Source organism: Oryx dammah, unplaced genomic scaffold (genome assembly GCF_014754425.2).
Source record: "Oryx dammah isolate SB20612 unplaced genomic scaffold, SCBI_Odam_1.1 HiC_scaffold_17, whole genome shotgun sequence".
Lineage (NCBI taxonomy): Eukaryota > Metazoa > Chordata > Mammalia > Artiodactyla > Bovidae > Oryx > Oryx dammah.
This window is the reverse complement of record NW_024070201.1, coordinates 17,481,471-17,493,912: the sequence shown is the minus strand read 5'-3', so window position 1 is coordinate 17,493,912 and position 12,442 is coordinate 17,481,471. Positions and strand designations below refer to the sequence as shown.

Below are 12,442 nucleotides of genomic sequence, written 5' to 3'. Positions count from 1 at the left end.
TGTTTAAATTTTGAACTAAACTATAAAATATATGTTGTTGTTTGTTGTTCAGTCACTAAGTAGTGTCCAACTCTTTGCGACCACATGAACTCGCCATGAACACCAGGGCTCCCTGTCCTTCACTATCTCCCTAAGTTTGCTCAAACTCATATCCGTTGAGTCGGTGATGCCATCCAACCATCTCATCCTCTGCTGCCCCCTTCTACTGTTGCTTTCAATCTTTCCCAGCATCAGGGTCTTTCCCATTGTCAGCTCTTCACATCAGGTGGCCAAAGTATTGGAACTTCAGCTTCAGAATCAATACTTCCAATCAATTCTTGGTTGATTTCCTTTAGGATCGACTGGTTTGATCTCCTTGCTGTCCAAGGGACTCTCAAGAGTCTTCTCTAGCATAATTCAAAAGCATCAATTCTTCCCTGCTCAGCCTTCTTTATGGGCCAGCTCTAACTTCCTTACATAACTACTGGAAAAACCATAGCTTTGACTATACGGACCTTTGTTGGCAAAGTGATATCTCTGCATTTTAATACATTGTCTCAGTTTGTCATAGCTTTTCTTCTGAGGAGCAAGCATCTTTTAATTTCATGTTTAATACATGTTGTTATCTTTTAAATGTAAAATTGTTTGGCCTCCTAGGTTTTATGCTCAGCTTTCAAGAACCATGAAGCAGGTAGGGGTTTGAATGAAGGAAAACTGCATCTTGACAGTTTTAACTAATCTGACCTAGTCTGAGGTTATTTAATTCTGAATTCCCTCTTGCTGTGCTCTTAATGAAGGAGAGGACTTGAGTTCATACAAGAGCTCTGAGTCATACAAGAGTTCAGCTCAGTTCAGTCGCTCAGTTGTGTCCAACTCTTTGCAACCCCATGAACCGCAGCATGCCAGGCCTCCCTGTCCATCACCAACTCCCGCAGTCTACCCAAACCCATATCCATTGAATCGGTGATGCCATCCAACCATCTCATCCTCTGTTGTACCCTTCTCTTCCTGCCCTCAATCTTTCCCAGCATCAGGGTCTTTTCCAATGAGTCAGCTCTTCACATCAGGTGGCCAAAGTATTGGAATTTCAGCTTCAATATCAGCACTTCTAATGAACACCCAGGACTGATCTCCTTTAGGATGGACTAGTTGGATCTCCTTGCAGTCCGAGGGGACTCTCAAGAGTCTTCTCCAACACCACAGTTCAAACACATCAATTCTTTGACGCTTAGCTTTCTTTATAGTCCAACTCTCACATCACATCCATACATGACCACTGGAAAAACCAGAGCCTTGACTAGACGGACCTTTGTGGACAAAGTAATGTCTCTGCTTGTTAATATGCTGTCTAGGTTGGTCATGACTTTCCTTACAAGAAGTAAGCGTCTTTTAATTTCATGGCTGAAGTCACCATCTGCAGTGATTTTGGAGCCCCCCAAAAGTAAAGTCTGACACTGTTTCCGCTGTTGCCCCATCTATTTCCCATGAAGTGATGGGACTGGATGCCAAGATCTTTGTTTTCTGAATGTTGAGCTTTAAGCCAACTTTTTCACTCTCCTCTTTCACTTTCATCAAGAGGCTTTTTAGTTCCTCTTCACTTTCTGCCATAAGAGTGGTATCATCTGCATATCTGAGGTTATTGATATTTCTCCCGGCAATCTTGATTCCAGCTTGTACGTCTTCCAGCCCAGTGTTTCTCATGATGTACTCTGCATAGAAGTTAAATAAGCAGGGTGACAATATATAGCCTTGACGTACTCCTTTACCTATTTGGAACCAGTCTGTTGTTCCATGTCCAGTTCTAACTATTGCTTCCTGACCTGTATACAGATTTCTCAAGAGGCAGGTCAGGTGGTCTGGTATTTCCATCTCTTTCAGAATTTTCCACAGTTTATTGTGATCCACACAGTCAAAGGCTTTGGCATAGTCAATAAAGCAGAAATAGATGTTTTTCTGAAACTGTCTTCCTTTTTCAATGATCCAGCGAATGTTGGCAATTTGATCTCTGGTTCTTCTGCCTTTTCTAAAACCAGCTTGAATATTTGGAAATTCATCGTTCATGTATTGCTGAAGCCTGGTTTGGAGAATTTTGAGCATTACTTTACTAGTTTCTATTAACTCTTACTCTGCAATTCAGGCTGCACACCCTTACTTAGGATTATAGATTTTAAAAATCAAAATTTATCTCAATTTTGGACCTAGGTCTTTGAAATTTTTCACCTTCTACTGAATTTTGGAGAAGCCATATAAATAGTAAAAGCATAATTTTTCTTCTCTAAGATGCTCTCATAATAAATAAGACTAACTTATAAAAATAAGCATCCTGAAGTCATCTTTATAAGGTTTGCCTTTTGAAAAAAATCCCCTTATTATTGTCTGGTTCTGACTTAGTATCTCTTTAAAATAAAAATACACAGAAACAGAAAATCTGTTTCCCATTTGCAAGAATATTCTATGTGCCATACTGATCAAGGTGAGTTCTAGATTCAGTCAGCCTGTGGCCAGCTCTGAGTTCAGCCTCTATGTACCTTGTACAGTGTCTTCTAATTTCTCTGCACCTCCACCATCTGATCTGTAAAATGAGAGCTGTCACAGTATCCACTTGACAAGAGTGATGTATTTAAATGAGGTAACTTGTCTATAGAGCATACAAATACTGCCTGGCACACAGTACTCAACAAATGTGACTATTTCTGTTCTTAAGTCTTCATGCTATGTTCAAGTAAAAAGCCACTATTATGTATTTTTTCTTGGCTACCTGAGTGACAAAGATGTAAAACACTGATCCTAAGCAAGCACAAGAAAATGTTTCTGAGAGATTTTTCAGCAGTGCACAGTGAAAGATCTCCCTACTAAGAATCAGAAACTTATCTTCTCAAGATACGGAGATATAATAGAAAATGTGCTATTAATTTTCCAAAAGTTAGGCATTTCTTCAAAGAAGTTATTTCAATTTTTTTCCACAGATGTGATGGCCACACACCTTCTGTGTCTGTGAGGGGAACCACTTTGGTAAGTAACCAAAGAACTAAAGGTTATGCTGAATAGTAATTCAGAATTAATGTAATTCCTGGTTGATTACATATTTAAATAGAATTCTCCTTGGTGCAGTCTTAAATTTACCTGAGAAGCTTAGATTTCTCTTGCAGAGCTCCAAGTTTCCCAGTTGTGATTGTGGTACTGAAATGTTCAAACAGCAGCCTCTGCCTGAGACCTTGCCACTGTCTCTGCTATTTTACCACCTATCCGTCCTATACAGCCCTAAAATGTTGGGCGGAGGAAGAGTTTATTTGAAAGTAGCAGACGAATCGCAATTTGAGACATTCAGACTGTAGCAAGCTGTAGGCAAGTCTGCTGAAGGTCTACTGTTGTTTTTCAGTTGTTCAATCATGTCCGACTGACTCTGCAACCCCATGGACTGCAGCACGCCAGGCTTCCCAGTCCTTCACCATCTCCCAGAGTTTGCTCAAACTCAATGTCCACTGAGTCAGTGATACCATCCAACCACCTCATTTTCTGTTGTCCCCCTCTCCTCCAGGGGGCAGGCTGTATTTGGGCAGGGAATGTAAAAGGGGGAGAGTTCAGTTTGATTCTGTCAAAATCAAAAGCATCTGGAGACCAGCTTTGAAAATTTCCAAATAAACTTGCAAACCAAGGTGGGTCTGCATAAGACCTCTTCTGGGTAAGATCATCATTTGTAGTCAGAGAGGAAGCCACCGATAGGTGAAATGCATCTGGACAGAACAAGTTCTCATGAGGGGACTGACCAAACAGGACCTCCACAATTTCTCTGTGTTCACATGTCTTTAAGATTGAGAAGCTTTGTTTTCTGTTTCTTACTTTTTTTGCCCTCTTACATTTTGATCTACACACACCAGTGTCTTTCTGTGCAACTCATATATGGTTTGGAGATGAAAGAAAGAGTTTTGAAGGTACCTAAGAATGCAGGAGGAAGGTACAGGCATTTTTCAATAGGTTTTGCCCTTAGTACTAACACTTAAACCTTTCTCTCTCTTCTTCTTTCAAAAAGCATGGGATAGAATTCTGGTGAGGCGTGCATATATCTCACTTTCGTTTGTCAAGTAAAGAATCTCCTGCAGAGCTCCAAATTTCCCAATTGTGATTGGTTTCACAAACAAAAGTGAGCCTCCTTTCTTCTTCAGAGTAATGCTACTTCTTTCTCAATAACACTGAACCCTATCTCTCTCTTTTATATGCTTGAGCCCCAGTCATGACACCAGAACCAACTGTTACACTCTCATGGAGAGCTTGTTATCATCCAGGCACTGACACAGATCATTTCATTTAATATCCAGAAGCAATCTGTGAAGCAGGTATTATTATTATGCCCACTTAAAGATTAAAAAAAAACTGAGGTTCAGAGAATTTAAAGATCATGCTCAAAGTCACAGTGATACTTGGTAGAGTCAGGATTAGAAAACCCAGGTTTCTGTAACTCTATCACCAGAAGTCAAAAATGCCTACAGCTTCATCGGTCCCAAAGCCCTGTGTGCTTATGAGCCCCTGTTGCTCTCTACCTGCAGACTTGCCTGTAACTGAGAAGTGGCATGCATACAGCTTTGTTCTCTAAAAGAATAGAACCCAATGCCAGGATGGCGTCCCTGGTGGCTCAGATAGTAAAGAGCCTTTCTGCAATGCAAGAGACCCGGGTTCAATCCCTGGGTTGGGACGAGCCCCTGGAGAAGGGAATGGTTACCCATGCTAGTACTCTTGCCTGGAGAATTCCATGAACAGAGGAGCCTGGCGGCCTACAGTCCACAGGGTCGCAAAGAGTCGGGCACGACTGAGCATCTAACACTATCCCAAGATGCTTCTGTACTCTTGGCTTTTCCTCAGAGAAGTGCTCAGAGCTAACCATCCTTTCCCATTTAAGAGCAGTGGTATCTGAAACAGGTGAGGGGCATAAAAAGGAATGCAAGCACCTAGAAGTTATAAAACAGGAGAGCTAATCTGGAGTTCTTGGGATTTCAAAGTCCAGTCTGAGGATTAGTAAGATACCCTCTTCTTTGACACTCATAATTGCTGTTTGCCTATAACGATTTCACTCCTCAGAACACGTCAATCTAAAAAGATAAGAACTGGGAATATAAGTTAAACTCAAGCCAATGATGTAGCTTCCAGTTAATAACTATTTAAAAAGTAAGCAAGAAAAAATAATGAAACTTGAAGATAAGTATAACATGTAGATCTCCATTATTTATCCATAAAAGTCCTATCCCCTTAAACAGAAAAGAGCTAGAAGTTGGCGAGTGATGCCACAGGGATTCTTGCCAAGACTTAAGATAATGAACTTCCTCTTATTTGGTTGGCAGCCTAGCAGGTATGGTACAGAGGGGATTCCAGTATTTTATAGGAGTCTGTTTTGGATGATCCTCTGTTCAAAGAGAAGGAAGCTGCTATTTAAACATTTACATCAGCTTAAAAGAAGCCAAGGGTTTCAGAAAAACAGAATTTTTAGTGCTAGAGTATGAAAAAATTTCAATCTAAAATGGAACCAGGAGATATAAAGTGGAAAATCTCATGCATGCCCCCATAAATGCTTGATACACGGAAAACTGATAATAATATTAGAATTTTCTTAAATGATAGACACTTAGTTAGGGATTGCCTCATATCAGCCATGGGAAGTTTTACTTATGGTTTCCAGGGGCATAAACAAGAAATGACCTGGATCAGGTTGGCCTTACAAAATAAGCTGAATTGAGTTTTGTGTGTATGACTGGCCTGGTTTTGTCTGCTTAGGAAATTTTTAAAGCTGGTCTTCATTTGTTTTTTGTTTAAATAGACTCTAACTGGACTCTCCTCACATTCTAACTGAACTCATTCCCTGTTCAGATACAGCCTGCCCCAAATCCTCAGCACACTAGCTTGTTGCTTACTATGTTTTGCACGTCCCAAATTGCAATTCTTCTATTGCCAAATAAACTCATCTCTTAATCTTGCCTCAGCTTATGCCTTCATTTAGGATGACAAGAGAAACTTAGAAATCTTCTATCTCAGAATTCTCTTCACCTCAGGACTACTGACATTTCGGGTTGGATAATTCTTTGTTGTGGGGATTCTTATATATAGTATAGGATGTTTAGTGGCAATCCCTGGCCTCTACCTACTAGATGCCAGTAGTTCACCTCCACTCAACTGTGACAATCAGAAATATCTCCAGAATTTTCCAAATGTTCCTTGAGGAGCAAATTTGCCTCCAGTTGAGAACCATCTCCTTATAGGTGAGGAATCCAAAATCTGAGTAGTCACCATCTCTGAGCACAGACAAACCATATGGCTCTGGCCACTTATTCAATACTCATTTCTGAACACATTCTGGTGGTGATATGTCTACTCTGTACCCCTAGAAACATACCTCCAGTGTGGCACTATCCACACTAGGCTGGTGTGAGCTCCCTGAGGCTGGGACTATGCCTGCTTACCTGTGTCTCCCCACTTCCTGGCATAATGTGAGTACTCCAAAACTGAAAAAAGAAATGAATATGTGGTTTTTAAGCCACAAGGTGCAATGCTGGATTTGACCTTGCAGGAAAGCAGATGCAGAGTAAATTCAAGAACACTTTGAAAAATTAATTTGTTGACTTTACCAAGGCATTTGGTAACATCCACGACCTTAAGCTTCAGTGTTGACAGCTGTTCTACAGGTTTGGCTGCCCTAAAATTAGTCAGGTAATCTGAGGTTACTCTGTGACAGAGATTTGTTTGTCTCATGTCAGCACTGCAAACATTAGTAGAGTGAATTGAGGTTGGAAAAACAGCCTTATTTTGCTCAGCATGTTCTATGTACCATGTTTAAGATTATTAACAAACCCTAAAGCCAGAATATTAAGTCTAATCTTTTGGGATACTTCTCTAACTCGTTAGGCTGAGAGCACTAGCCAAAGTCTACCAGAAAATCCTCTGTAACAACAGAAGACTAGTAATGGCTAACGATAAGGAATTATTAATATTAAGTGCTAAGTACCATTTTGGGCTTCCCTGGTGGCTCAGTTGTAAAAAATTTGCCTGCCAGTGCAGGAGCTAAGGGAAACACAGATTTGGTCTCTGGGTTGGGATGATCCCCTGGAAAAGGAAATGGTAACCCACTGCAGTATTCTTGCCTGGAAAATTGCCTGGACAGAGGATCCTGGCGGGCTGCAATCCATAGGGTCACAAGAGTCAGACACAACTGAATATGCACACACGCACCATTCAAAAGTGTTTTACAAGTATTAATGCATTTAATTCTCACAGCAACATTATTATATGAGAGGTATTATTGTTGCTGTATTCTCTTTTTTTCTCATTATTCCAAGAAAGAAAATAAGGCACAGGACAGAAAGGTTAAGCAACTTGCTCAAAGTTGTACAGCTTTTGAGGTTACTCTATGACAGAGATTTGTTTGCCTCATGTCAGTATTTGGACTTCTGTAAAATCCATATGTTTAACCATTATGCTTTCCTACCTCAGACATGCTGTACTGAGTCCTAATATTTTAAACACTCAGTGTCTCACTTTCTGTAATAATCTTCACTAAAAATCTTATATATATAATTTTCTACCTTGGTATAGAAAAAAAAAATCAATCCATAACTGTGCATAGACAGCATGGAACGTTTAAAGCAAAGTTCCTGCTTCAGAGAGTTTACCACCTAACTGAAGACATCTACATTCATAAAGTAACAATACAAAGCAACGTAGTGGATAAAATAGAATTAGAAATCAGACTATATGAGTGTCAGTAGTCAGCATCACCTTTTGTTATTCCTGTGGCTTGAGTAAGGTTCTTAACTGAGACTCAGTTTCTTCATCTGCAAACAGTGAATGATAATCCCTATCTATAATCCCTATCTAAGTCTGTTCTAAAGATCAAACAAGAGAAAATATTTTTTAAATATATTGAAAACTGAAAAAATGAGTAATTTTGTTCAGATAAAAGATAATACAAAATGTATTGGAGGAATTCAAAAGTAGGAAATATTATTGTGGGAAGCATAGTCTTTGAATTCAGTTCACTAAATATGAATCAATCTCTTATATGCTGGTGCTATGTTAAGTGCTCAGGATACAAAGGAGAATAGTATGCTTTCTTAGTTATTTTAGAAAGTGGACCACTTCCAGGGTCATTATTTATATGTCTGTGAATTCCTGGTTTCCTAGATCAGGGTAGAAATTAAAAAGTGTGATTCAGGGAGGAAGGGTAGAAATCTAGTGATAAAGTAAAAGTAGAAAGAATGTAAACAACTTTGATATGAAATAATATGTATAATATCAGAGATATATTAAAAATACTATGGTAATTAACTCTTCCTGTGAGAACTGGAGAAGGACTCACAGAGAGGGTGATATAGGAACTAGACTGAAGGATATTTTCAGCAGAAGAGAAGCAAGAGCAAAGATCAGGAGCAGAGACACAGAGTCGTCAAAAGTGTACTTTTATTTTTTTTTTAAGAACAATAAAATCAAGAGAAACAAAAGAAAAGTGTTTGACATTTTGTAGAACTGTGTGTAGAGAGTTTGGAACATGGGGGTTAAAGATAATTGGGGAGAAAAAGCTTAAATCAAAATTTGGAAAAGGATTTTGACACTGTTTTGCTACTTGGAGGTGTTTTGCTACTCAGAGGCCTCATCCTCTAGGCCAGGTATGGGAAATAGGCTTCATCTTTTATGATAATTCCATGGCATGAAACACTCTTTGGAGGAAAATTTGGAGTCCAAGACATTCCTGATTGAAGACCAGTGTGTGCTGTGAGCCCCAGAGGATTTACCTTCCTTAGCCATATAATCAGAGAAGGCAATGGCACCCCACTCCAGTACTCTTGCCTGGAAAATCCCATGGATGGAGGAGCCTGGAAGGCTGCAGTCCATGGGGTCGCTGAGGGTCGGACACGACTGAGCGATTCACTTTCACTTTTCACTTTCATGCATTGGAGAAGGAAACGAACCCACTCCACTGTCCTTGCCTGGAGAATCCCAGGGATGGTGGAGCCTGGTGTGCTGCCGTCTACGGGGTCGCACAGAGTCGGACACGACTGAAGCGACTTAGAAGCAGCAGCAGCAGCCGCAGCCATATAATAACTACAATGGTGTGATCACTCACCTAGAGCCAGACATCCTGGAATGTGAAGTCAAGTGGGCCTTAGGAAGCATCACTATGAATAAAGCTAGTGGTGGTGATGAATTCCAGCTGAACTATTTCAAATCCTAAAAGATGATGCTATTAAAGTGCTGCACTCAATATGCCAGCAAATTTGGAAAACTCAGCAGTGGCCACAGGGCTGGAAAAGGTCAGTTTACATTCCAATCCCAAAGAAAGGCAATGTTCAAACAGCACAATTTCACTCATTTTATATGCTAGCAAAGTAATGCTGAAAATTCTCCAAGTGAGGCTTCAACTTCATGTTCAACTACATGAACCAAGAACTTCCAGATGTTCAAGATGGATTTAGAAAAGGCAGAGGAATCAGAGATCAAATTTCCAACATCTGTTGGATCATAGAAAACATAAGAGAATTCCAGAAAAACATCTACTTCTGCTTCATTGAATACACTAAAACCTTTGACTGTCTGGATCACAACAAACTGTGGAAAATTCTGAAACAGATGGGAATACCAGACCACATTACCTGCCTGCTAAGAAATCTGTATGCAAGTCAAGAAGCAACAGTTAAAATCAGAGGTGGAACAACTCACTAGTTCCAAATTGGGAAAGCAATATGTCAAGGCTGTATATCTTCACCCTCCTTATTTAACTTATATGCAAAGTACATCATGTGAAATGCCAGACTGGATGAATCACAAGCTGGAATTAAGATTGCCGGAAGAAATATCAATAACTTCAGATATGCAGATGACACCACCCTTATGACAGAAAATGAAGAGTAACTAAAGAGCCTCTTGATGAAAGTGAAAGATAAAACTGAAAAAGCTGGCTTAAAACTCAGCATTCAAAAAATTAAGATCATGGCATCTGGTACCATCACTTCATGGCCAATAGATGTGGAAACAAAGGAGGCAATGACAGACTATTTTCTTGGCCTCCAGAATCACTGCAGATGGTGACTGCAGCCATGAAATTAAAAGATGCTTGCTCCTTGGAAGAAAAGCTATGACAGACCTAGATAGCATATTAAAAGCAGAGACATTACTTTACTGATGAACGTCCATCTAGTCAAAGCTAAGGTTTTTTCCAGTAGTCATGATGGATGTTAGAGTTGGACTATAAAGAAAGCGGAGCACTGAAGAACTGATGCTTTTGAACTGTGGTGCCGGAGAAGACTCTTGAGAGTCCCTTGGACTGCAAGGAGATCAAACCAGTCAATCGTAAAGGAAATCAATCCTGAATACTCATTGGAAGGACTGATGCTGAAGCTGAAATTCCAATACTTTGGCCACCTGATGTGAAGATCTGACTCGTTGGCAAAGACCCTGATGCTGGGAAAGAGTGAAGGCAGGAGGAGAAAGGGACAACACAGGATGAGATGGCTGGATGGCATCACCAACTTGATGGACATGAGTTTGAGCAAGCTCCAGGAGTTGGTGATGGACAGGAAAGCCTGGTGTGCTGCAGTCCATGGGATCACAAAGAGTCAAACACAACTGAGTGACTGAACTAAACTGTGTGGGAAACATCTTTAGTACCTTGGATGAATAGGGTTGACATTGAAGTGGATCTGGGCAGAAATCTAACCAAAAGAGGTTATATTCATGGTCTTTAGGTGGTAGAAATACTTCCCACCTAAAGAAGTTAGTCTCTTCACCTGACTATTCAGTTCATGTATTTTTTATTTCATTATAAATTCAGTATTAAAAAATGTTATCCAGGAGGCCAGAAGGAATGTACTCCGGTCCACTTAAAGGAAATCTGAAGTTCATTTGAATGTTAAAATGACTGGGAGACAACATTGCTTACTGTCTCTTAATCAAATATATCCACTCTGCAACAAGTACCAAAACTGCAGGTTTGGGAAGAATGGACTTATAAGTTCATGGCTTAATGTTATTAGCACAAATAAAGATTTGGATGGGACTTCCCTGGTGGTCCAGTGGTTAAGAATCTGCCTTGTGATGCAGGGAACTCAGGTTCAATCCCTGGTTGCAGAACTAAAATCCTGCATACTGGGATACAATCAAGCCCAGGCATTGCAACTATTGAACTTGGGAACTCTAGAGCCCATAACCCCAACTAGAGAGTCCATGCAGCTCAGTGAAGATTCCCATGTGATGCAATGAGGATACCACGTGCTGCAACTAAGATCCAAGGCAGCCAAATAAATAAATCTTGAAAAAAGACAGTAGGTAGGGTACAAGAGAGAACACCTTGATGCACTGTAGAGAGAAAAGTGTAACTGTAACTGATCTGATTTCTCAATTGATTAGTTTCTGGTTTTATTATCTCCAATTGGTATATCCCTATAGTTATAATGTGCTTCTAATATTTGTTTACTTCTGAATTTAATGTAAGTGTCTTAAATTATATCCAATAGCCAATAAAATATCATTGGATTATTTCTTTCTAATTAATAAATCTCCTTTGTATGTATTAAATTATGGATTGCCCCTAATTTAATGGGCAAGTCAATGAAATTAAGCAGGGCTTCTTCTATAAGGAGTAACTCACCTAGATTTTGAGAAAGAAAGCAGACAAGTATAAAAATATTATACTAGATTATGGAAAATGCAAGGATTAAGAGAACCTAGGCTTTAGATTTGGACAGACCTGTGATGGAGAAGTTAAAAAGCTGGAGCTTTGGAAAGATTAGAGATTTGGTCTGAAGCATTCAAGATGAGATGAAATGTGATAGTAAATATCAAATAAGATTCAAGAGGCAGGGACTGGGTAGAAAGTGAACTGAAATCAAAGATGACATAAACAGATGGAGAGATAGTCCATTTTCCTGGCAGGAAGAATCAATACTGTGAAAATGACTATACTACCAAATGCAATCTACAGATTCAATGCAATCCCTATCAAATTACCAATGCCATTTTTCACAGAACTAGAACAAAAATTTCACATTTCATATGGAAACACAAAAGACTGCAAACAGCCAAAACAGTCTTGAGAAAGAAGAATGGAGCTGGAGGAATCAACCTTCCTGACTTCAGACTATATTACAAAGCTACAGTCAAGACAGTATGGTACTGGCACAAAAAGAGAAATATAGACCAATGGAACAAGATAGAGAGCCCAGAGATAAACCCACACACCTATGGATACCTTATTTTTGACAAAGGAGGCAAGAATATACAATGGGGAAAGATAGCCTCTTCAATAAATGGTGCTGGGAATAATAGCTACATGCAAAAGAATGAAATTAGAATACTTAACACCACAAACAAATATAAACTCAAAATGGATTAAAGAGTAGGGGCAATCAGAGCAGAAAAAGAAATAAAAGGAATCCAAACTGGAAAAGAAGAAGTAAAACTCTCACTGTTTGCAGATGACATGATCCTC

General features: G+C 39.6%; 1 protein-coding gene across 2 annotated transcripts in view; it reads left to right on the top strand.

Moving 5' to 3' along the window:
• Positions 1-12,442, top strand: part of EXPH5 (exophilin 5) — a 93,731-nt gene that overhangs the window by 68,311 nt on the left and 12,978 nt on the right. For both annotated transcript variants that reach the window (XM_040257928.1, XM_040257929.1), the window contains one exon: positions 2,946-2,991. In XM_040257928.1, the coding sequence (XP_040113862.1) occupies positions 2,946-2,991 (46 nt within the window). The remainder of the gene's footprint in view (positions 1-2,945; positions 2,992-12,442) is intronic.